The 20,897-nt window shown below is 50.1% G+C and overlaps 7 protein-coding genes across 7 annotated transcripts; 5 read left to right on the top strand and 2 right to left on the bottom strand.

Moving 5' to 3' along the window:
- Positions 1-936: 936 nt before the first annotated feature.
- Positions 937-2,569, top strand: N7518_002381 (MFS transporter; the record flags this gene model as incomplete). Its single annotated transcript, XM_057183309.1, has 2 exons — positions 937-1,592; positions 1,672-2,569. The coding sequence occupies 2 exons, from the start codon at positions 937-939 to the stop codon at positions 2,567-2,569; spliced, it is 1,554 nt and encodes a 517-aa protein (XP_057044759.1).
- A 754-nt stretch (positions 2,570-3,323) lies between these two features.
- Positions 3,324-7,898, top strand: N7518_002380 (sister chromatid cohesion factor PDS5; the record flags this gene model as incomplete). The annotated part of the gene is made up of 2 exons (XM_057183308.1): positions 3,324-3,681; positions 3,759-7,898. Exons 1-2 carry the CDS (start codon positions 3,346-3,348, stop codon positions 7,896-7,898), a joined length of 4,476 nt encoding a protein of 1,491 aa, XP_057044758.1. The 5' UTR covers positions 3,324-3,345.
- A 1,066-nt stretch (positions 7,899-8,964) lies between these two features.
- N7518_002379 (SWI/SNF chromatin-remodeling complex subunit SNF5) lies at positions 8,965-11,425 on the bottom strand (the record flags this gene model as incomplete). The annotated part of the gene is made up of 2 exons (XM_057183307.1): positions 8,965-9,390; positions 9,446-11,425. The coding sequence occupies 2 exons, from the start codon at positions 11,423-11,425 to the stop codon at positions 8,965-8,967; spliced, it is 2,406 nt and encodes an 801-aa protein (XP_057044757.1).
- A 330-nt stretch (positions 11,426-11,755) lies between these two features.
- N7518_002378 (uncharacterized protein) lies at positions 11,756-12,010 on the top strand (the record flags this gene model as incomplete). The annotated part of the gene is made up of 1 exon (XM_057183306.1): positions 11,756-12,010. One exon carries the CDS (start codon positions 11,756-11,758, stop codon positions 12,008-12,010), a length of 255 nt encoding a protein of 84 aa, XP_057044756.1.
- Positions 12,011-12,322: 312 nt separating this feature from the next.
- On the bottom strand, positions 12,323-13,195 carry N7518_002377 (endonuclease/exonuclease/phosphatase family protein; the record flags this gene model as incomplete). The annotated part of the gene is made up of 1 exon (XM_057183305.1): positions 12,323-13,195. One exon carries the CDS (start codon positions 13,193-13,195, stop codon positions 12,323-12,325), a length of 873 nt encoding a protein of 290 aa, XP_057044755.1.
- A 966-nt stretch (positions 13,196-14,161) lies between these two features.
- Positions 14,162-15,707, top strand: N7518_002376 (curved DNA-binding protein (42 kDa protein); the record flags this gene model as incomplete). The annotated part of the gene is made up of 5 exons (XM_057183304.1): positions 14,162-14,192; positions 14,334-14,417; positions 14,473-14,577; positions 14,651-15,463; positions 15,520-15,707. 5 exons carry the CDS (start codon positions 14,162-14,164, stop codon positions 15,705-15,707), a joined length of 1,221 nt encoding a protein of 406 aa, XP_057044754.1.
- Positions 15,708-16,887: 1,180 nt separating this feature from the next.
- On the top strand, positions 16,888-20,477 carry N7518_002375 (putative PHD finger domain protein; the record flags this gene model as incomplete). The annotated part of the gene is made up of 3 exons (XM_057183303.1): positions 16,888-16,945; positions 17,522-19,073; positions 19,130-20,477. The coding sequence occupies 3 exons, from the start codon at positions 16,888-16,890 to the stop codon at positions 20,475-20,477; spliced, it is 2,958 nt and encodes a 985-aa protein (XP_057044753.1).
- Positions 20,478-20,897: the final 420 nt, after the last annotated feature.

Here is a 20,897-nt window from a genome sequence, read left to right as displayed (position 1 = left end):
GTCGTCTTGCTTTTTATGTTGCTTTATGTTGTGTAATGAATGTCATGTCCTTCCATATTAAAATCATGATCATCTAGAGGTATAGGTATTTCTTGTCCTCGTAATGCTCTGTTGATGCAAGAACAGTAGCCGGATGTATCTGAGAGATATTCCCATTGTTCTTACTCCGTACTTGCTTATGAGATAATGATTATATGATCAATAATATACATCAAACTAGCTCAGACAATGATAATCTCTCGGACAATCCTTTCAGCCCGAGATATAAATCTCGGCACTTCGGTTTTTGGCCCCAAGCCGAGATCTCCACTTTTTTTCGGTTTTAAATTGAAGCCGAGAGCGAACACAGCGACTAGAGCGAACGTTGGACTGGAACTGCAACAAATTTCGTGCTTTTTCGTACGTTTGCGTGCTTTTAACTGGTCCATTTCTTACTTCCGTGGAGTTCAGTATTTTTCTGATTCCGTAATTTTGCGTATGTTGTACCCGTCGCCACATGGAAATATACTGACGCCATGGAAGTATATCAAGATAATTTGATCATCTAGGTGACATGCCCAGGTGGACATGGATTATCAAGGTTAGTGATCGACTCTACTCTATGGAAAAAGGGAGGCTCTCATTGGCCTGACCTAGATCATGACGCTGTTTAATCTGACTTTTCCAACTAATGTATCCGGGGTTGAGTACATCGCGGACATAGTGGAGGAGCGAACGGCCGATACCGAATGAGCTTCTCCACAACCTTTTTTTTTACAAAGCTTTGGAAGTCTTTAGCTCCGAGCCTATTCCCGTCTGGGACTTCGGGGGGGTTATATTGTCATAGCTATGGCCCCTGTCTTAATAATGTTCTTTCCCAAAGTTGTTTTCTCTCATATCACACCGGCGCAAGTCTTGCACACCTATCTACTACATACATAGGTATTTAGGGCAACCATGAGCCCACCACCGTTTGATTCAACTACAACTACACCTCGCCTCAGCATGGAACAGGAGGTGGACGTCACCAACGCTATTCATGATAAGAACGAAACAGATGTCGAGAACGCAGTCGACACCCCAGAAAAGCCCGCTGTTTCCAATGCAGAGCCCAACCTTGTCGACTGGGATGGCAAAGATGACCCTCACAACCCCCAGAACTACAGCAATCTGCGCAAATGGACCATCACATTTACTATGTCCTTTATGACCGTGTGGATCACCTTCGCATCCAGCGTCTTCTCGACTGCGACCCTGGTGACTGCGAAGGAGTTCAATGTATCAACCGAAGTAATGATTCTCGGCACTAGTCTGGTTGTTTTCGGTTTCGCTCTAGGTCCCCTCCTCTGGGCACCGCTGAGTGAGCTATACGGTCGTCGCGTCCCGCTGTTCTCAGGCTACCTCGTCTTCGCTATCTTCCAGATCCCTGTGGCTGTCGCCAAGAACCTCGAAACTATTCTGGTCTGCCGATTTTTCATGGGTGTCTTTGGCTGCTCTCCTTTGGCCGTCGTTGGCGGTGCCCTGGCTGATATCTGGGACCCCGTGGACCGCGCAGTGGCTATCGCTCTCTTCAGTTCAGCTACTTTCATGGGACCTGTTCTTGGCCCAATTGTGTGAGTACTCAAATTGTCTTTTCAAAATACCCCTGAAAGACATCCCTCAAAGCACTATTCAGACACTAATTTTCTTCAGCGGTGGTTTCATCACAGATTCATCTCTTGGCTGGCGTTGGACCGCATGGATCACCCTAATTGCGTCCTCCTTCTTCGGTCTAATTGCTCTCTTCGTCATTCCCGAGACCTACGGCCCAGTCATCTTACAAAAGAAAGCTGCCCGTCTTCGCAAGGAAACCGGCAACGAGGCCATCCACGCCTTCTTGGATCTACACGAGCCCACATTTTCAGATATCGTTACCAAGTACCTCCTACGACCCTTCCAGATGCTTACGCAAGAGCCGATCCTGCTCGCCATGACTATCTACCTCGCTCTTGTTTACGGAATCCTCTACCTCTTCTTCGAGGCCTACCCGATTTCGTTCGGCGAAGTTCGCGGTTGGACCCACGAAGGCGTGGCTGCCCTTCCATTCATCGGCATTCTTATCGGCGTCTTGCTCGGTGCCTGTCTCATCATATACACCACGAAGACTCGTTTTGCGCGCAAACTTGAAAAACATGGCAGGGTCGTTCCCGAAGAGCGCCTCGTGCCAATGATGATCGCCTCTGTGTTGCTGCCAATCGGTCTATTTTGGTTCGGCTGGACTTCCAACCCACATATCTCCTGGGTGCCGCAGGTTATTGCCGGTGTGCCTATCGGTCTAGGTATCCTGGTTATCTTCATGCAGGGTCTCAACTACATTATTGATGTGTACATGATGTTCGCCAACTCCGCCATCGCGGCGAATACTCTCATCCGCTCAACCATGGGTGGCGCGTTCCCGCTCTTCGCTACACAAATGTACAACAATCTAGGTGTGGCTTGGGCATCTAGCGTTCTAGGTTTTATTACTATCGCTATGATCCCCATTCCTATTTTGTTCTTCATCTACGGTTCGAGAATTCGCGCCATGAGCAAGTTCAGTCCTAAGTTCTAGGTGACGATCCACCCCATCTCTCATTTTCAGGCGCATGATTACATATATGGCATTAGAGGTTTGCTTTTCACTTGCATTGTTCTGATGACAGATCTATGAAGTCCGACGATTTTTGTTATAGAAGGTCTGCTCCGTTGTTTTATGACAAGAGCTCATGTATCCCACAAGGCATAGTTAGTTATTTTAATCAATATTATTAATATCTCTAGAACTGGGTCTCTATATACATTAGCAATGTATCTGAGTATAAATGGTATTTAACCTGCTGCTTTGTTATGAGCTAGAAAAAGAGTACGCATGATATCCACTAAACGGAAACAATAGAACCTTGGTGGTGGGGGAGGAGGGAATTCCGCCATTTCTTTTTATACAAGCTTCACCAGAATTGTTTCCTCTAGACTGTTCACAGTTATGTGTAGGAATACCCAGAATGTGTTATACAGGGTACCCTTGTCTCTTAAAGAAGCTCTGGAGCGATGTATCTTTCCTGAAAGAGAAAGCTCCCGAGTTAGACCAGCAAGTGCAATCTAAGCCTCAGGTGTGGTAGGCATGAATGAATATGATATGAGTCGTAAACCTAAGACACTGATAAATTGAACATCCTCTTTTAAAATAAATAAATGGTCTCAACATGTACCGTATGACACCTGCAGTACCAGCTTTGTAGGGCAGGACGCGGTCCCGTGCGACGCGTCCTGGGCGGTCAACCTCCACCCAAACTCCCGAGTCGAAACTCTCCACCTCCCCAGTCCATGTGAGAACTGCGACCATCCACGATGCCTTCGCGCTCTCGCCCAGGTCCTTCCGAGGTGGAGGAAGACTCGGGGCTTCGCAGTCTGTCCTTCAACCAGCCGCTCTCATGGCGTGTGGGGCGCTCCGCCATCCCCATCGCGGATCTCCTCGAACGTCTCCAGACTCTCGCGCAGGAACTCCGCAAGCTCGACCAGGAGGAAATTGACAAGGAATCGCTACGGAAAGTGTCACAGGAACTTGCCAGTGGGAACTTGCTTGCCCACAAGGATAAGGGCGTCAGAGCATGGGCTACGTGCTGCATCGTTGATGTATTGCGACTATGCGCACCAGACGCGCCTTTTACGCGCAATCAACTGAAGGTGTGGCGATGGAAGATCTTACAAAATATGTGTTTTGTCTATGCGATTGAATAAGGTGCTGACTATGCTCAAATTAGGATATATTCACATGTATTGTGTCCTCGATAATCCCCGCTTTGGCCGACCCATCCAACGCCTACAATGCCCAGCATATTTATGTCCTGGGATCTCTCGCCGAGGTCAAGAGTGTGGTTTTGATGGTCGATCTTGATCATCCGGACTCGCTCATTATCCCGCTGTTCACGGGCTGCTTCGACATCGTTTCGGGTTCTTCGAAAGCATCGACCGGCGAGGAAGTAGCTAAGAATGTCGAATTTGACATGACCCGAGTGCTCGTCACTGTGATCGATGAATCGCTCGTCCTGGCCCCCGAGGTGGTGGACATTATCGTCGCCCAATTCCTCCGAGTCGACCCGCGAGTGATGGACAGCTCCAATAAGAAAGGAAAGCGACCAGATGCGCCGATTGACACCAAGCAGGACACGCTTCTACTGAAGGACTACCCGGCCGCTTATAACATGGCCAAGGCTATCTGTCAGGCCTGTCCGGAACGAATGACCAGTCACATCAGCCAGTACTTTAACAATGTCATCATCGATGCGTCTGTGCCAGCTGGTCAAACAAATGGCTCTAAGCATGCCCGGAAACCCCATCTCGACGACTCCGATGAAGAGGGAGAGGATATCAAAGAATTGAGCAAGGCACACCGCCTGATCAGGGAGCTTTGGCGTGCTTGTCCAGAAGTCCTGCAAAATGTGATCCCGCAGATTGAAGCAGAGCTCTCTGCAGAATCAGTGGCCCTACGTTTATTGGCGACTCAGACTATCGGAGACCTCGCGGCCGGAATCGGTGTTGCAGGTCCCCCGCCCCCTCCTCCCATGGACCCCACAACTTACCCGCCAGTGTCACTAGTGGATTATGACAAGACCATTCCGCAGCCCAATGTGTTGTTGACTCCCGTATCTCCTAAGCCTTTCTCTCAAGTCCACAACTCGGCCTATGAAGCCTTTTTGAGCCGTCGTCTCGACAAGACACCATCAGTCCGTGCTGCCTGGGTCACAGTTGTGGGGCGAATATTGCTAACCTCAGCTGGAGGCTCTGGTCTACACGAAAACGAAGAATACAGTCTTGTCAGAAATTTGGCCTCGATGCTCCGCGATGTTGATGAGAAGGTTCGCGTGGCTGCAGTGGATACTGTTGGGCAATTTGGGTATTCCCAAATAATCAACAAACTATGTGTGGATGGTGGATGTTCATCACCAGACTCGGTTCTTGCTATTCTTGCCGAGCGAGTGAAGGATCGCAAGCCTCATGTGCGTGAACACGCAATGAAGATTTTGGCTCGCATGTGGGCAGTGGCTGCTGGTGACATCGAGCAAAATACGGAGCCCGTCGTGTCCCTTCTCAAAGATGCACCATCCAAGATATTCGATGCCTTCTACACCAATGATCAAGAAATCCATATTCTGATCGACCGCGTCTTGTTTGAGACACTTCTGCCACTTCCCTATCCCCCCATCAAAACGAAACTTTCCCGAGGCAACTCGAACCAATCACAGAAGCAGAAGGATAGTCAGACATCTGAACCCGAGCAAGAGACAGATGTTGATAAGATTCGAGTCCGCCGAATTCTTACCCTACTCCGAGGGTTGGATGAAAAAGCGAGGCGAGTCTTTTTCGTCATGTTGGCCCGTCAATTGTCGATGAGATCGGCAGTGACACTTTACCTAGAGGCCTGCGAGAAGTACAATGGTGGTGTCGTTGACAAGGACGAAGAATCGATTAAGACACAGTTGTCCAAGATTATTGAGTCATTATCCAAAACCTTCCCAGATGCCCCGCGCGCATCGGCAGACCTGTGGAAGTTCGCTAAGGTGCATGATCGACGGAGCTACCAGCTCATTCGCTTTACCATGGCTGCTGTGAGTGATTATCGCACTGTTGTCAAGGCCACAAAGGAACTCCAGCGGCGGGTCCAGAGTGCAAACAACTCTCCCCTGCTAGAAACATTGACTCCTCTCGTGTATCGCTGTGGGTCTTTGATCTTCAATCGGAGCCACATTCCGGCGATCATGAGTTTGTCCCGAACAGATGAGAACGGATTGGCCAATGCTGCACAGGAGATGTTGAAGCAAATTTCATCTCAAAATCCGGAAGTCCTAGAGGCACAAGTCCAAGAAATGTGCAAAGACCTCGAGGCTCAAGCTCCCAAGGCATCCTTGGCTGGTGATGGTAGTGCTGAGGACATTTTGAAAGCTTGTGCTGGTTTCGCTAAAAAGCTCCCTGCTAAACTCCCCAAAGACCGCAAGTTTCTCCAGGCTATGGCCAACTATGCCCTCTATAGTTCATCACCGCATTCTGCAAAACATGCCGTTTCAATTCTCATGGCCACAGCTGACCGAAAAGAAATGTATGCGAAAGATTTGGTACAGAAGTGCGTTGAGAAGTGGACGTACGGCTCTGATCGATTCCTCACTCGCCTGGCTGCTCTGTCGCAGCTGAACCTTCTTGCACCGAGAGAAGCAGACGAAGAAAGCGATGCTATCATTTCGATTGCCATCAACCAAATCCTGCTCACCAATCGTACACCCGAACCAGACTCTGAATACAACTGGTCAGAGACAGTTGATGATGAGACCAAGGCTAAAGAATGGGCATTGAAAATCATTGTCAACCGTCTTCGGGCTAAGGACGGAGCAGATAATGAAGCCGACTTCCGTGCCCACGCAAAGCCTGTCTACGAAACATTGAATAAATTAGTGGTCGGTGAAGGCGAGATCTCTAAAAAAAAAGATACCCCCGCATCCCAAAAACCACGCCTTCGCCTCCTCGCTGCAAAGTCCTTGCTTAAGCTGTGTGCTTCCAGCACAGTCTGCGACGGTCTGCTCACGCCATCCGATTTCAACGCAATCGCTTTGGTTGCCCAGGATCCACTCTTGCAGGTGCGAAGTGGATTCATCAACTACTTGAAGAAGAAACTGGTGCAGAAGTCACATCTGAGCCACCGGTGGTACATTGTCCCCTGTTTGCTTGCTTTCGAACCTGTTCATAGTCTAAAAGAGAGCACGCTCACATGGATGCGATCCCGAGCCGCATACTTCGCCCAACAGGCGCAAGCTAGTGGGAAACGGACGGAACAGACTATGGTCATGGAATTGATCTTTTCGCGTCTCCTTTCTTTGCTTGCCTACCACCCTGATTACCCGTCTGAGGATCTAGACGAAGCAACGAAACTCGGCGACCTTACCGACTTCTCTCAATATATCCTTTTCTACCTCTCCGCAGTTGCCAATGAACACAACATGTCACTGATTTTCCACGTCGGACAGCGCGTCAAGCAGTTCCGCGATGGCATCACCAAATCAGACGAGATCTCCACCCGCCTCCACACTCTGTCTGATCTGGCACAAGCAACTATTCGCCGGTTCGCAGATATCTACTCCCAACAGCACAAGCTTGGCGGTGCCGCCGGTGCAACCAACATCTTACAAACCTATCCTGGGAAGATGGGCGTCCCTAGCTCTCTCTTCACCTCCATGAGCAATCACCGGGAAGCCCAAGACGTCGCCGACAAGAACTTCCTTCCAGACGAGTTGGATGATTTGCTAGATCGCGTCGTCCGAATTGCAATGAAGCCCAGGCATAACTCTACCCACGGTTCACTGGGCGGATCAAGCAAGAAGCGAAAACCAGAGTCTCTAGATACGAACGGCAAACACTCCGTGGCCAAAAAGGCACGCAAGGAAAAGTCTTCTCGTCCCGCCCGCAAGTCCACATCATCGATCAGTGCAGCTGCCAAGCCGAGACGGAAATCAAAGAACGACGACGGCTGGTCTTCCGACGGAGGCGCTGGAGGTGCCATGACCACATCCTCTCGCCGGCGCAGCGTCCGAGGCACCGCGAAAGCGGAAGTCAGCTATATCGATAACGATAGTGATGATGCCGACATGGAGATGACAGAGTGGGATAAACCCAAGGAAAAAGACGATGGCGAAGATGACGCGGAGGAAAGCGAGAACGAAGAAGCCCAAGAAACGGATGACGATAAAGAACTCGCCGACGATGATGAGCCAGAGGTCAGCGAGAAGGAACCCACGCCGCCTCCTGCAAAGAATCGAAGCGGAAAGGCCGCTGCTGCCAAGGGCGATGTCAAGAAGCCTGAGCCAAAGAAGCTATCGACAACCATGCCTTCGCGACGCTCTTCCCGTCGTGGGTAAGAACCTCCAGGACTATATGGGACCTGCCTGGCACGGCCCCCAGCTGTATTCTCATATACGGGCCATGCCTCTCATTTCGCCAAAGACATACACCTTCAATGGCCATTTACTTATGAGTTTTCAGCCAAGATCTTCGAGACATAGACGTCTGGTATCGATCTAATCGCTGTTCTCGGATCTAAATAAGTCGTGCGATTACTGCGCGGATTGTTCCCGTCGATATTCATATTCATATTCATATCCTGATGCCCATATTATCTTCTTTATGGTTTCACAATTTCGTCCCCATCGTGTGCTCTGTTTCCTTGCAGTCGGTGATGGTCCGAGATGTATACCCCATCTGCCTTTTTTTTTTTTCTACTTGAAGTTCTCACGAATGTCTGTCTCTTTGCGTATTCCCGTCAGATATATGCTTTCTCTCTGTAAATGAACTGAACTTTGCTTCACAATTACTTGTTTACATTGTAGTTGAAGAAGCGCGGCTGTGAGGTGGCTCAGTTTGGAAGATTCTTTGAATGCATTGGAGATATTATCGAAGCCGTGCGTAGAAAATGGACGAGTGAGCCTAGTACTAGGCGGTAGTCTCGTACTCATATCCCGTCCAGTCTTACTGTAGTTCTTCCGTGTCCTGCAGAATTGGTTTATAGGAAGCGATGGCTTATAAGTTATAGGGAAGGTAGTTACGAGCCTGCAATGTGACGTAAGAGACCACTCCTAAAGATCATTCCATAGAAAAAAGAACAGAAATATTTACTAAGACTCAAACCGGCTCTCAAACTGCTAACTATTACACACATGGTCCAGCAAAGCAAGAAAAACACAAACGCCCCAGAGATTCCTTGGGCGCCAACAGATGGATAAAGATAGATCGCTTCCGGCACTGAGAAACCAAAAACCTATGCAAGACACGAGTAGAATGGGAGGCTTCGTGAATATGGAGAAGAAGTAGGTGGATTGAATTGATCAAATGTGTAAAAGAATATAAGCGATCTGAAAAAGAATTGCAAGTAATCACACAAGATAATCACACAAGACGCCGTTGTCATCACTTCATGAACAAGATTGACTATGGCTGAGACCCACTGGCTGGAGAGGGAGAGGCTGCAGTCCCGAGAGCTGGACTTGCGTTGGCCGGAATCCTAGGGCTGGCACTCGCACTTCCGCCATCGGAGTTGGTACCACCGCCACCAGTCTTTGTGAGCCGCTCTTCGACCCGCTCCTTGTGCTGCCGGTTGCGCAGATGGACTTCAAAATTGTCCACTGTCATGCCCGGGCCGGGAGTGTAGAGCTTTCCGGGGCAGTCGTGGCAACGAATACGGGGGAGGTATTGGTATTTGATATTTTGGCCAGCCTGGAGGTTGTTGGGATTCGTCACGGGGGCCAGGGTTTCGGTATCAACGGCGGAATAACGCATCACGCCTTCGAAGGAATCGTTGGGGTGAGATTGTTTCAACTTGCTGAGACCAGCTGCCAGCCAGTTGGGTGGTGGGGGCTGCATAGACACAGGGTCAGCCATGGGCCAAAAACTGGGGTTAAAATCTACTCACGCCAGATACACCAGGCTGCGGAGGGTTTGGTGCATCAACAGCACCGGTTTGTTGGGGTCGCGGGGGAGGATGAAGTCGGGACTGTTTATCAGACGGAGGTGCCATCGTGCGTGATGCTTGTCCGCTGGAGACAATGCGCCTCCCGTTTCTCAGATCGACCAGCTTGTCGCGCGAAATCTTGAATCTCACTATCAACTTATCAGAGTCATCCACACTCTCTTCTCGGTATTGCTGTCTTCGGGCCGAGACTCGGGGCTCATGGTACACCGGTTCAGGGGTGGCAGACTGTCCAAGGCTGGCGCGAAGCGCCGCATGGGCTGCAGATGCCGCGCCTCTCATGCCTCTAGTACGAGCAGTGCCCTGTGCGAGGTTGGGTCCAATTGCAGGAGAGTCAACAGAGGAGTCGTCGCTATCAAACTCGTCTGAGTCATCATCGCCCCGGTTTCCAGTCATTCCACGACGGCGACTGGAACCGGTACGCTTGATCACATTGCTTTCATCGAGAGAGCCCACTGAGTTGGGTATTACGGATGAAACAATCATGGTGCGTATCGTGCGTTGGCGGTCCTTGAGATCTGGCAAAGCAGGGCCACCACGACGGTTGATTGACCGTTTCTGACGACGTTGCTCTCGGGATATTGAGATTTCGGTACGTTCAAGATCGGCCTCATTCAACTCATAAAGATAGGGCGTATGCTCTTTGGCGGATTGGTATGGTCGGAAGGCAGAAGCCACAGGAGTGGGGAGGAATGAGGTGTGGAGGTCTGGGTCTTCGATTGGACGGCCATCGAATGGGTGAGCGACAATGTATAAGGATTTGGTGAAAAGTTGGGACTGTTCGCGGATTGAATGGGCGATGGCGGTAGTGAATTCACCAGAGAGCGATAAATCATCCGTCATACATAACGCAAATTCTTCCGGGGAATTATTGGGATCGTTAATATCCCACTCGAACTGGTCGATGAGAGTGTGTTGGCCAATAGTGATGTTGAGTTTGACCGAAATGCGCATCTCGTCGTTTTTGTACGCGGTGTAGGGTAGTTGGGGATCAAGAGGGTCTTCGTGTATGTTAAGATGCGGGTAATAGTCTATCACCTGCTCCTGGATGCTTTGGGAGATCATTCTCGTCAGAGGAACTGAGCTCTCTACCGCAAGACCCATATCTTCCACCAGCTTCTCAGCGAACAAATCCGGAGACACAACACGATCATGAAGGTTCCACGTGAAAGTATCGCGAATCTTGACTTTCTCCCAATCAATATCCAAGCGAATAGGGACCAGATCCTCAATCTGTTCATTCTGCGTCTTTGCGTCACGTCGTGAAATGCGTAGTTCTCGCGTCTTTCTATTTCCGGGACGTCGTCGATGAGTTGGGTAGAGAAGTTGAGGGTGTTGATTGTGAAGGTCGGTACGGGGGTTTCCGAATCCTTCATAGCCCACGCCATACAATGCTGCTGGGTTTAACTGATTTTCGCGTCGCACTGCCAAATAGAAGTCGCGTTCCGCTCGCTTATTCTTTTGTAACTCCTGACTCGGATTTTTCCAGGCAGCTGCGGCCGACTGCTGGAATTCGCGATCAACGTACTGCTCCAGGAGAATCTTATCCAGTGGCGTTTCGCGGGCGCGTACGGCCATGGTTCCGGAGACCTCTGTGGATTGAACAGCAGATCCATCATGAGATCTCTTTCTTACGGAACCATGCGTCCCATTAGAACGGGGCGTGCCATTGGAAACCTCACTGCCAGGTTCCGACGAGGCTGACACCCCGGAAGCAGCAAGCATAGCCTTTGCGCTTTGCTTTCCCTCTGCGATTGTATCTGGCGTATGACCATTTGTTGATCGGCTTGTCCCAAGGTCGATGTTGTCTGAACCTTGTTCGCCCGTGTCCGACGCGCCAGAGCTGTTCTGGACACCCGACTGAGGGTCCCCGAATGATTGCTCTGAGGGCAGTGAGCCACCCGTCACTTCAGGGGATGGCATTTTGGATGGTCTATGAATGCAAAACGAACGTCTAATGCCACTCGTATGATCTTGGAAGCTCGGAGTGGCTCTCAACGCGACAGGGATAGGTTCGGGTCGGCTACCGTAGCATTATGGGATGTAATCTGTCCATGCGATCAAATCGTGATTAGCAGGTGTTTTCAGATAGTAGACTACCCTATCCATCGCCGTCGCGACCGTGCATCCAATGTCACCTGGGCAATGTAGCTTGTTGGATGGACGTGTCGCAACGGGCGCATGTCCCGAACACGCCACAAGTCACCACTTCAGGGTATGCGACGGATTGAATAGGGACAGCATATCGAAATTATGGACTGGGAACCCAAATGGGAAGCAATCGAACATACCAGGGCCGAAGGGGAGAGAGAGCTGTTGCCGATGTTCCTTGAATGGACCAGTCGGGAGTTCCAGCGCAGAATCCGCTCCGGATCGGTTGGGGCCAAGTCAGCTGACCTTCTTCGTCAATCGATTGCGATGATCCCAATCGACGAGTTTCTTTCCCGGAGAGATTCTTCTAAACTGCGGAAGCTGTGGCGGTTGTCTGTTGTTTTAAAGCCGGGGTGATGGTGAAAGAGGCAAAGGAGAAAGAGGGAGAGTACCCGTTACAAGTGTCCGCACCCGTCTAAGATCGTAAAGAAACGCGCCATTCACTCTATATGCCCAACCACCATAAAGTAATTATAAAATAAGGTATAAGACTACTTTTAAGATATTTTGAGGTTATTCCCAATGCTCATCTATGGGCTCCAGACCAGCCTATGACCCTGTTTACCAATTTTACTGACTGTCATGTGATCCACGTGTGTGTTACATAATGTGACCTCGGAAGGTCCTGGACGTCTTGGCATGTTCGTGGTCTGCTATGTACATACATCCTCAAGTCTGAACTGTCAAGTCCACAATAACAGCGCGGTGATCCGAGCTCAAAACACCATCGTCGAACCGATTTGCTAGCACTGCATAGCCAGTGACTGTCGACTTCTGACCGACAGCCCCGTTGGGTCTCACCAGAACATAGTCAATACGTGAGGCTGGCTCATCCTCGTACCCAAATCCAGTCCAAGTAATGTGGTTACCATATCGTTTCGAGCTTTCGATTTGCTCATATGCATCAAGCAAGCTTTTTGTCAACTCTTGGTAAGCTTCCTGGTTATATTCGCTGTTGAAATCGCCGGCCAAGAAAGTGCCCGTGATCTCTGGGAATCTTCTCTGGTTATATTCCGAAATTATTCCGGTAATGATACGTGCAGCCTCGAGGCGAGATTGAGATCCTTGATTATCCAGATGGGTGTTCATGGCAAGTACCACATTCCGACTAACCGGATGACCGAAGACACCAATGGTGACAATGCGGATGGAGGCTGCGTCCCAACTCTTGGATGGCCTTTCCGGTGTCTCGGATAACCACACTGTCTCCCAGTATAGTAACTCCCAAACCGATGGCCTGTAGATGATAGGAGAGTATTCCCCGGCCTTGTCACCATCATCTCTACCAACGCCGATATGAACCCATTTTGGTGCTCCAGGCTCCATGTCCTGATTCAATCCAGCCAGAATATCCTCAAGTTGATTTTGAAGAACTTCTTGCAGGCAGATGAAGGTTTCTTCACAATGACGGGCCTCGTATTCAAATTCATTCAACAGCAATTGCTTGCGTTCTGCCCAGGGTCGTTCGCCTTTGAAGGGAGATGAGGTTGCATATCGGATATTGTGTGTCAAGACCCGGACCGGAAGTTTCATAGAACTCATAGTGTGGAAATCAGAAGAGTAGAGAATCAAACAACCAACAACGGTGTGGGTATATGGATGGCTCTATGTCATGGGTTTACAACAAGTGAGGGGAATGTCGCAATGCCTCAGGTTACTATGCCTGAGGCAAGCTATAGTATAACCACCTTCAGTCACCTCGATGCACCGATATAGGTATGGTATTTATTCATGAAAGTCACTGTGCTTTCTTTTCAGGGGTATTCTACAGTTGGCGGCCAGTAATTCACCCTTCTGGCTACAATACTAGAGAGAAGGGCGGAAATATATCGAAAAGAGAAAAGTAAGTTCCAAATATATATTTCATCTCGAGCTGGACATTCACACCGCCACTGAGCCAATTTGCCTCGGTCTCTGAGAAATAGGCCTCTGCTATCCTACTGGATGGGCTGGGTTGATATACTCGAGTCTTTTAATGTTCGAAATCCATTCAAGTTGCATATTGGCTTCTTCCGATTATAGAATCAGCGCTCGGATAGCAAGGATCGTAGGATTCGAAAGGCAAAAGCCCGAGCACATCGATGTACTTCCTACGAATGTGTGAGGAGAAGTTTGGGGTTGGAGGCTGGAGGTCTGGGCGATCCTGGGTTGTGGCGGAATCCGGGGTATCAGAGGAGACATTTACGGTCTATATAACGAAAGAAACATGGATTCCACCTAGACAAACTGTAGTTACACGTTTTCTTAACGCGAATCAACGTCGCTCAGTATGAAGTCAAGGGAGAGATTTCCATGACGTCTTCGGCAAAGCCCTAGGTCAGAGGCCTGAAACATCAGGCGACCATCACCCAACCCCACCAACGCTAAACGCCTCGACGCTCTGAACACGACTCGATCTCGGTTTATTCCTCTCCTCGAGCTTTACACGGATTACAATCCGAACTCTTTTTGCGAAATCATTTGCATTTACCTGTTTATTACAGCTCCACGAGCCCAATTCACTTCACAATGGCGGAAGACAAAGCACCCGAGGTTGTTGGTATGTAAACTCCATCGCGGTGGAAAGCTCTGACGTTTGTGGGCACTGAGCCCAATATGGGCCATGAGCTCGCTGGCACTCACCGCAACAAAGAAATACGTTCGGCTCATAGACCATGACTAATTATGCAATTCTTTCTAGATTACACCCTCAACAACCCCGATACCTTGACCAAGTACAAGACCGCTGCGCAAATTTCTCACAACGTCCTTGACGCTGTTATCGGTATGTTGCGCAAGAACTTCCTATTGTCTCACATTGTGATCTAATATCTACGTAGCTCTTTGCTTGGAGGGAGAGAAGATCGTCGAGATCTGCCAGAAGGGTGACAAGCTTCTTGAGGAGGAAATCGCCAAGGTCTACAAGGGCAAGAAGATTGTCAAGGGTTAGTCAACCCCACTCTCAACCCCGTTAGTGGCAGACAAACCACATGAACTTACCGTAACATATAAATTTAGGTATCTCTCACCCCACAACTGTCTCTCCTAGCTCCTATGTGACTCCCTACACCCCTCTGGTGTCCGACGCCGCCGAGGCTGAGATTGCCCTGAAGGCCGGCGAGGTTGTCAAGATTCAGCTTGGTGCTCAGATCGATGGATTCGGAACCATCGTTTGCGACACAGTTGTCGTTCCCAAGAAGGACTCCCCCAAGGAGCCTGTAACCGGCCGTGAGGCTGATCTCATTATCGCTACTCACTACGCCAACGAGGTTCTCCTGCGCCTCATGATTCCCCAGGGTCTTTTGGCTCAGGGTACCGACGAGGAGAAGAAGAAGGCCGCGGCTCAGAAGGCCCCTACTCAGGCCTACATGTCTTCTCTGCTCGAGAAGATCGCCAAGACCTACGACTGCAATGTCGTCGAGAACACCACCAGCTGGATGTTCGGCCGCAACGAGATTGAGGGCGATAAGAAGATCATTCTCTCCCCCGGTAACGGTGTCCGCGGTGACGGTGTCCCCGAGGTCGGCGAAGTTTGGGGTGTTGAGGTTGGCCTCAGTCTGGGATCCGGCAAGGTCAAGAACCTCGAGCACCGTCCTACCCTGCACCGCCGTACCACCACCACTTACGGCCTGAAGCGCCCTAGCTCCCGCCAGACTCTGTCTGAGGTTGTCAAGAAGTTCGGTACTTTCCCCTTCAGCTTGCGCCAGCTTGATGACGAGAAGGCCGCCAAGGTTGGTGTTGTTGAGTGTGTTCGTGGCGGTGTCCTGCGCCAGTACGAGCCTGCTGGCGAGACTGACGGTTCCCCCGTCTCTCGTCTGCTGACCACCGTTGGTAAGTACCGTTGAAATTGCGTGAAGATGATTTGGATAAGCTAACCCCACTCACAGCCATCACCAAGAACGGTCTCACCAAGCTCGCCGCTCCCAAGCCCGTCGATCTCGAGCAGATCAAGTCTGACAAGAAGCTTGAGGATGAGGAGATCCTCAAGATTCTCGAGCAGCCCCTTACCCGCTCTACCGGCAACAAGAAGAACAAGAGCAAGAAGAAGACCAAGACCACCGGCGGTGACGAGTAAATATGAGTCAACGCTCTCAACAACCTCCCTTGGTCATCATTTTCATGCAATACACTTGGATATAGTGTAGGACTATTTGTCCAATCTGAATGCAAAAAAGATATCCAATGACGAGCCTCACTGCAGGTCATACGAAATCTATCCAAAAAACAAAAGAGAAATACTTGATTTTTCCAATGACACGCGACAGGGCTGGCAATGCCAACCCACTTTTGGAAACCTCGGTATATACTTTATGGACGAGTTTGGTGCTGGGATATCTTCTTCTTGCGCTTTTCCTCGGAGGCCTGTCTGTCTTGTAGCAATTGGAGCAGACTCCATGGACCAAATCAAGACGTTGCCAGTCTGTACTCGTGTGTACTGTAAATCTATATGAAGACATTCTATTGAGACAGTAGCTATTGTAGTTCTCTATTACTTTCGTATTTCATGCCATGTCGAATCTCAATGTGGAATTTGTTCGAGGCGAAACCAGGTACACGTCACTTCATCGACTACTCGATAAAAGGGCGATGTTAATACCGGTAGGCGAGTCTGCCGTGGCTTTCTTTCGAATTATGGAATGGTAGGACACCTAAGCTACCTATGTAGGTGTTTTCTACTTGCTCGCAATAACAGGGGACCATTCTGCCACAACTTGGCAGTCTGTGTAAAGTCTTGGTGCAGCAATATAATCAGGATCTCTGCCTCATTCCTGTCGACTGCTGAAACTACTGAATCCCTAGAGACCAAACCACGGCTTAGCGTATCTGAAGAGTATATCATATCCTAGGTTCATTTCCTCGTGAGACATGTACCCACCTTCTGTGGTCAATCCAGAGCCTGTCTATTTGCATGGGTGCCTGGCAGATTGTCTACACAGCCTAGGGACAATAGAGAGCCAATGCTTCCATTGGAGTTCTATACACAGGCAAACTCAATAGATCAATATAAAAGCTATTGTTCTCTGTAGGCATCCTGGAAGAATAGGGTATCGAGGTCAAGACGTGACATGACATGTCACCTGGACTGTCTATCCTATTGTTCCTGTGTTCCTGTTTGCGCTCTCAATAGCCCCGACTGAAAAGGAAGGCCCCCAATTCTCGCAGAGTATTTAATCCCTCCCACCTCCCATCTTCTTCTTCCTTTCTTCTCTCTTCTTCCCCACGTTCAATCCATTTCGTTACTTTCATCGTTAAAAATGGATACCGTGCGTGCTACCATGCGACGCGTCTCAAAGCGTCTTCTCAGCAAGAAGAGTAAGTGATATTCCTCAGTCTATCCTAGTCCCCTCCCCTGGTATCCAGTCACGTCTGTGAAGCGGATTTCGCAGTCTCCCACAAGCTGAAAGATCACTTCGTGTCATGCTATGCGCCTCTGTATCATGCTTCCCTATCCCATTACCCCGTCTCGTGCCCCCATGTCTCCATGTCCCTGCTCCCGTTGTGACTGAGATGCAACACCTCATCTGCCTCTCGACCTGCACATTTCTTGACCAAAGATGAGTGGGCTTTCCATGCCATTGCCTCGAGTCATAAATTGTCTTGTCATTGGTCCAGTCACTTCTGAGACGGGGTGCTTGGTTCTGGAGTGGATGAGACAACATACTCTCCCTCCTCACAAGTCTAGCCACTTATGTTATTGAAAACATCATTACCCTTTTCTCAATTTCATGTGAATGACACTTGCTCTGTCTATCTCAATGAGCTGGTCACTGGTCACTTCTGAGATGAGGGAGAACGAGATGTTGTATCTTTCAGGTGAAACTGAGGGATTACCCCACATTTTTTTAAACTCACCTCTAGATGAGAGCAAAAACTAACTTATTCAAATAGGCGAAGCCGACAAGGCATCGAAGGAAAAGAAAGATGCTGCTGCTGCCCAGGACGTTGACCCCAGGAAGTTAGGGCATGGAGCGCGTGGCACTAACCCTACCAGGCCCCTTCCGCCTGCCCCTACGGGGTCCACTCAGTCCGAACGCCGTCAGAGCTCTTCCAAACCCGCGCAACGACGGAAGCTTCAGAAGAAGCCCCCGGGCACTTCGAAGCCCACCACCCAGTATCGGACAATGAAACCGATCGGGGAATACCCATCGCCCGTGGAGTACCGAGCTGCTGGCGTGGCTCCTCCGTCTGAACGGGCCCACAGCGTCGCGACCGTGCCGACCAACGTCCCGCGCGACGAAGCTGAGCGCCTTTCCCTCGTTAGCGGGGTTGAGAGCCCGCCGACTGACAAGGGTCATGTTGAAATCGCCGAAGAAGCGGCACTTGCCTCAACCTCGACTGGGGCCGAGACCGTGGCCGATGAGTCTATTCGCAGCACCACCCCAGCCGATGCGGCCACTCCTACCCTCCCGAGCGCGGACATCACCCACAAGTACCTCGCCGTGCTGATGTCTCTTCCTTTGCGCCTCTCCGACAAATATGATCTTGTCAAACTACGGGGCGTCATGAAGTTCGCCATCATCAGCTCAATCGAGAACGACAACGAGTGGTGTGTCGTTGGCCTTCTTTACTTCTGGTCCAATGCCATGGATGATGAATTCAAACTCTCTTTGATTGCCAACCTCTCCGAAAATGACGGAGGAGACAAACAGTTGCAACTTGCTCTCCAAACGATCCTTAACAATTCTCTGATAGAAGCCCAAAGGTGGTATCAGAAATACGTTCGCTCTACGGCCAATGCAGCCGATATTCCTTCCTGCAGCGAATCAAGTCAGCCAGCTGCCAATTCTGTTGGTGCAGAGCCTAGCTTCAAGGTCTCCGACATCTATCGCGACACAAGTGGTCCTCGGGTTGAAGAAAACTTCCTGAGCGGCAAATCAAATACCGCTCCGCTCAAGAGGCCCAAGAAGCCATGCCGCGTCAACGAGAATGCCTACAAGCGTAAGCGCCAGTGGGAAATGGATCCTGATCATGAGGAAAAGATGCGTGCTGTGCGTGCTCGTCTCGAAGCAGAGTCTTACTCGGAGGCGGTTGTCCAGTACAGTGCAATCCGAACTCAGATCGGTCCACCAGATGCAATCCAGCATCCCTACGACATGGAGAACATTGATGCGGGTATCGATGGGGACATCGACGCGTTCAATCGTGCGCGTTCTCTCCCTGTTCCGGGTTCAATCCTCGATATACCTCTTGTAAAGGGTCCGGAGCCCACGGCTCCCTCTGTCTATTCAGATGGTGCTTCGGCTATCGCTCGCAAGACTGGGAAGCCCGTCTCGCGACGTCAGAGAGAAAAAGCCAAGGGCCCTGAGGTCCCACAGCGTGCACGGTCGCTGTCTGTTGATACCACAGTCTCAAGTCTCTCGTCACTTTCGAATTCTGCTTACTCGGTCCGATTCAATGATTGGTCTGGCGGCCACGAAGCACGCCAAATGCCGAATTCTATGTATGTGATTTCTTGGTGTGGCTCGGCTAGTTCTATGCTAATATGACACCTTACAGTGAACCCCCCGAGAACAGCGACGACTGCCACCAATGTGGAAAAGGTGGCGATTTGCTCTGCTGCGACACATGCATCAACTCATACCATTTCGAATGCTTGGATCCTCCCTTGGATCCCAAGAATCCTCCGCAGGGAGAGTGGCATTGCCCCAAGTGCTCCATTCGCAACAGCTTCTCGACCTTGATTGCACACTCCAAACACTACAAGAAGACAGAGTTCCAACCTCCTCAGGATATCAAGGAGCATTTCCATGGAGTGGATGAAGGAATTGTGTTTGATGGCGACTATGCCCGGAATTTAAAGCATCAACGCTACTACAAGGCCGCGCCCCACCTGCCGCGGCTGACTAAAGCACCGAAGCAAGACGGCCCTACCATTTACGCGAATCCCATGCTTCTCCGAGAATACGACAACAAGGGAGACTGCATCCGTTGCTCCAAGTGTGGTTTTACATCCCAAGGTATACATCCCATTATTACTTGCGACTACTGTCCTTGCCGCTTCCATCTGGATTGTCTTGATCCTCCCCGCGCACATCCCCCTAACCCCAAGGTCGGGTGGATGTGTCCTAACCATGTCACTCCTGACGATATGATTGCCACCAAGGAGATTAATGGCAGCAACGAGCGTACGCGCCGTGTTCGCCGAACCAAGAACATGGCGTACATTGATTGTGACATCATGCTTCCTGACGACCCAAATCAGAGTTTGTTTGATGAAGACTGGAGAGACAAAAGGGCCCGTTTCCTCGGAGGCGATGTCGTTTTGAACTTCATCACTGCTGTCAAGGAAGATCATCACGAACGTGAAAAGGAGTATGCCCGAATTGTCGAGCGAAAGTGCTTGGAGTTGACCAAGCAACTCACCAGCGATTACCTCAACCGCGCTGAAAACGCTGGGATCACCAACAACATCGCACAGAACGGTCTTCCCGCGGAGTTCACCCAGAATGTTTCTCACGCTGTTAACAACATGATTGCTGGCGCTCCTGTTTCCACTGAAGAATTCGACGCTGCCACTACTCTCCTCAGCATGGCTACAAGCCAGCCTCCTGCTGTCGGCGAAGGTCACATCGCCGAAGCTGCCGGGCCTACCTCGCCCGTTGCTCAGAAGCCTCTGTCTCGCATTGACGAGGAGTCTACCTTGGGCTCTTCTCATGCTCCCACCTCTCCTCCCCTCGGCACCTCTCACCCTCCCAACGCATCTTCGGATGCCGAGTCCCACCATTCGGACTCCGAGCTTCTCCCCCGGATCCCTGTGTTCAATCGGAACAAGCGATCTCGCGCTGATGACCATGGATCAGCCGGAGAGCGGGCGCAAAAGCGCCAATACACCAAGTCCAAGTGAGCGAGCCTCCCGGCTCTAGTTTAATTCAATGCGCGCATCAAAGGACCCGGCGTTTTGAATTGTCATGGATTTTTTTTTTTTCCATTTTCCCGGTCGCCGAAAAGGCGATCGTCAATTTTCTCGAATCTGTTTCTCCGAGCTGCCTGGCCACGTTTCTCTTTTTTTTCTTTCAATGTTGTTTTTATCTTGCTTGGCTTTTTTTTTTTTAAAAAAAAGAATTTGCGTGGCCGGGTAGCTCGGAGAAAGTGTACGATAGCATGGGCCAAAGGCCAAATGAATATTTGCCATATCACCTTTCTCTTACTTGTAAATGTAATTACTCTCAGAGAAGTTTCATCAATGTAATGATATTCGACTCTACATAACTTCCCCCGTAAGAATAAATCCCGGTTGCCTCCGGGCAGAGCACACTTGCGAATA

Source organism: Penicillium psychrosexuale (assembly GCF_028828465.1).
Source record: "Penicillium psychrosexuale strain IBT 29551 chromosome Unknown utg000002l, whole genome shotgun sequence".
NCBI classification, from domain to species: Eukaryota; Fungi; Ascomycota; class Eurotiomycetes; order Eurotiales; family Aspergillaceae; genus Penicillium; species Penicillium psychrosexuale.
The sequence above is the reverse complement of the archived record's forward strand: the minus strand, read 5'-3'. Positions and strand labels throughout refer to the sequence as shown.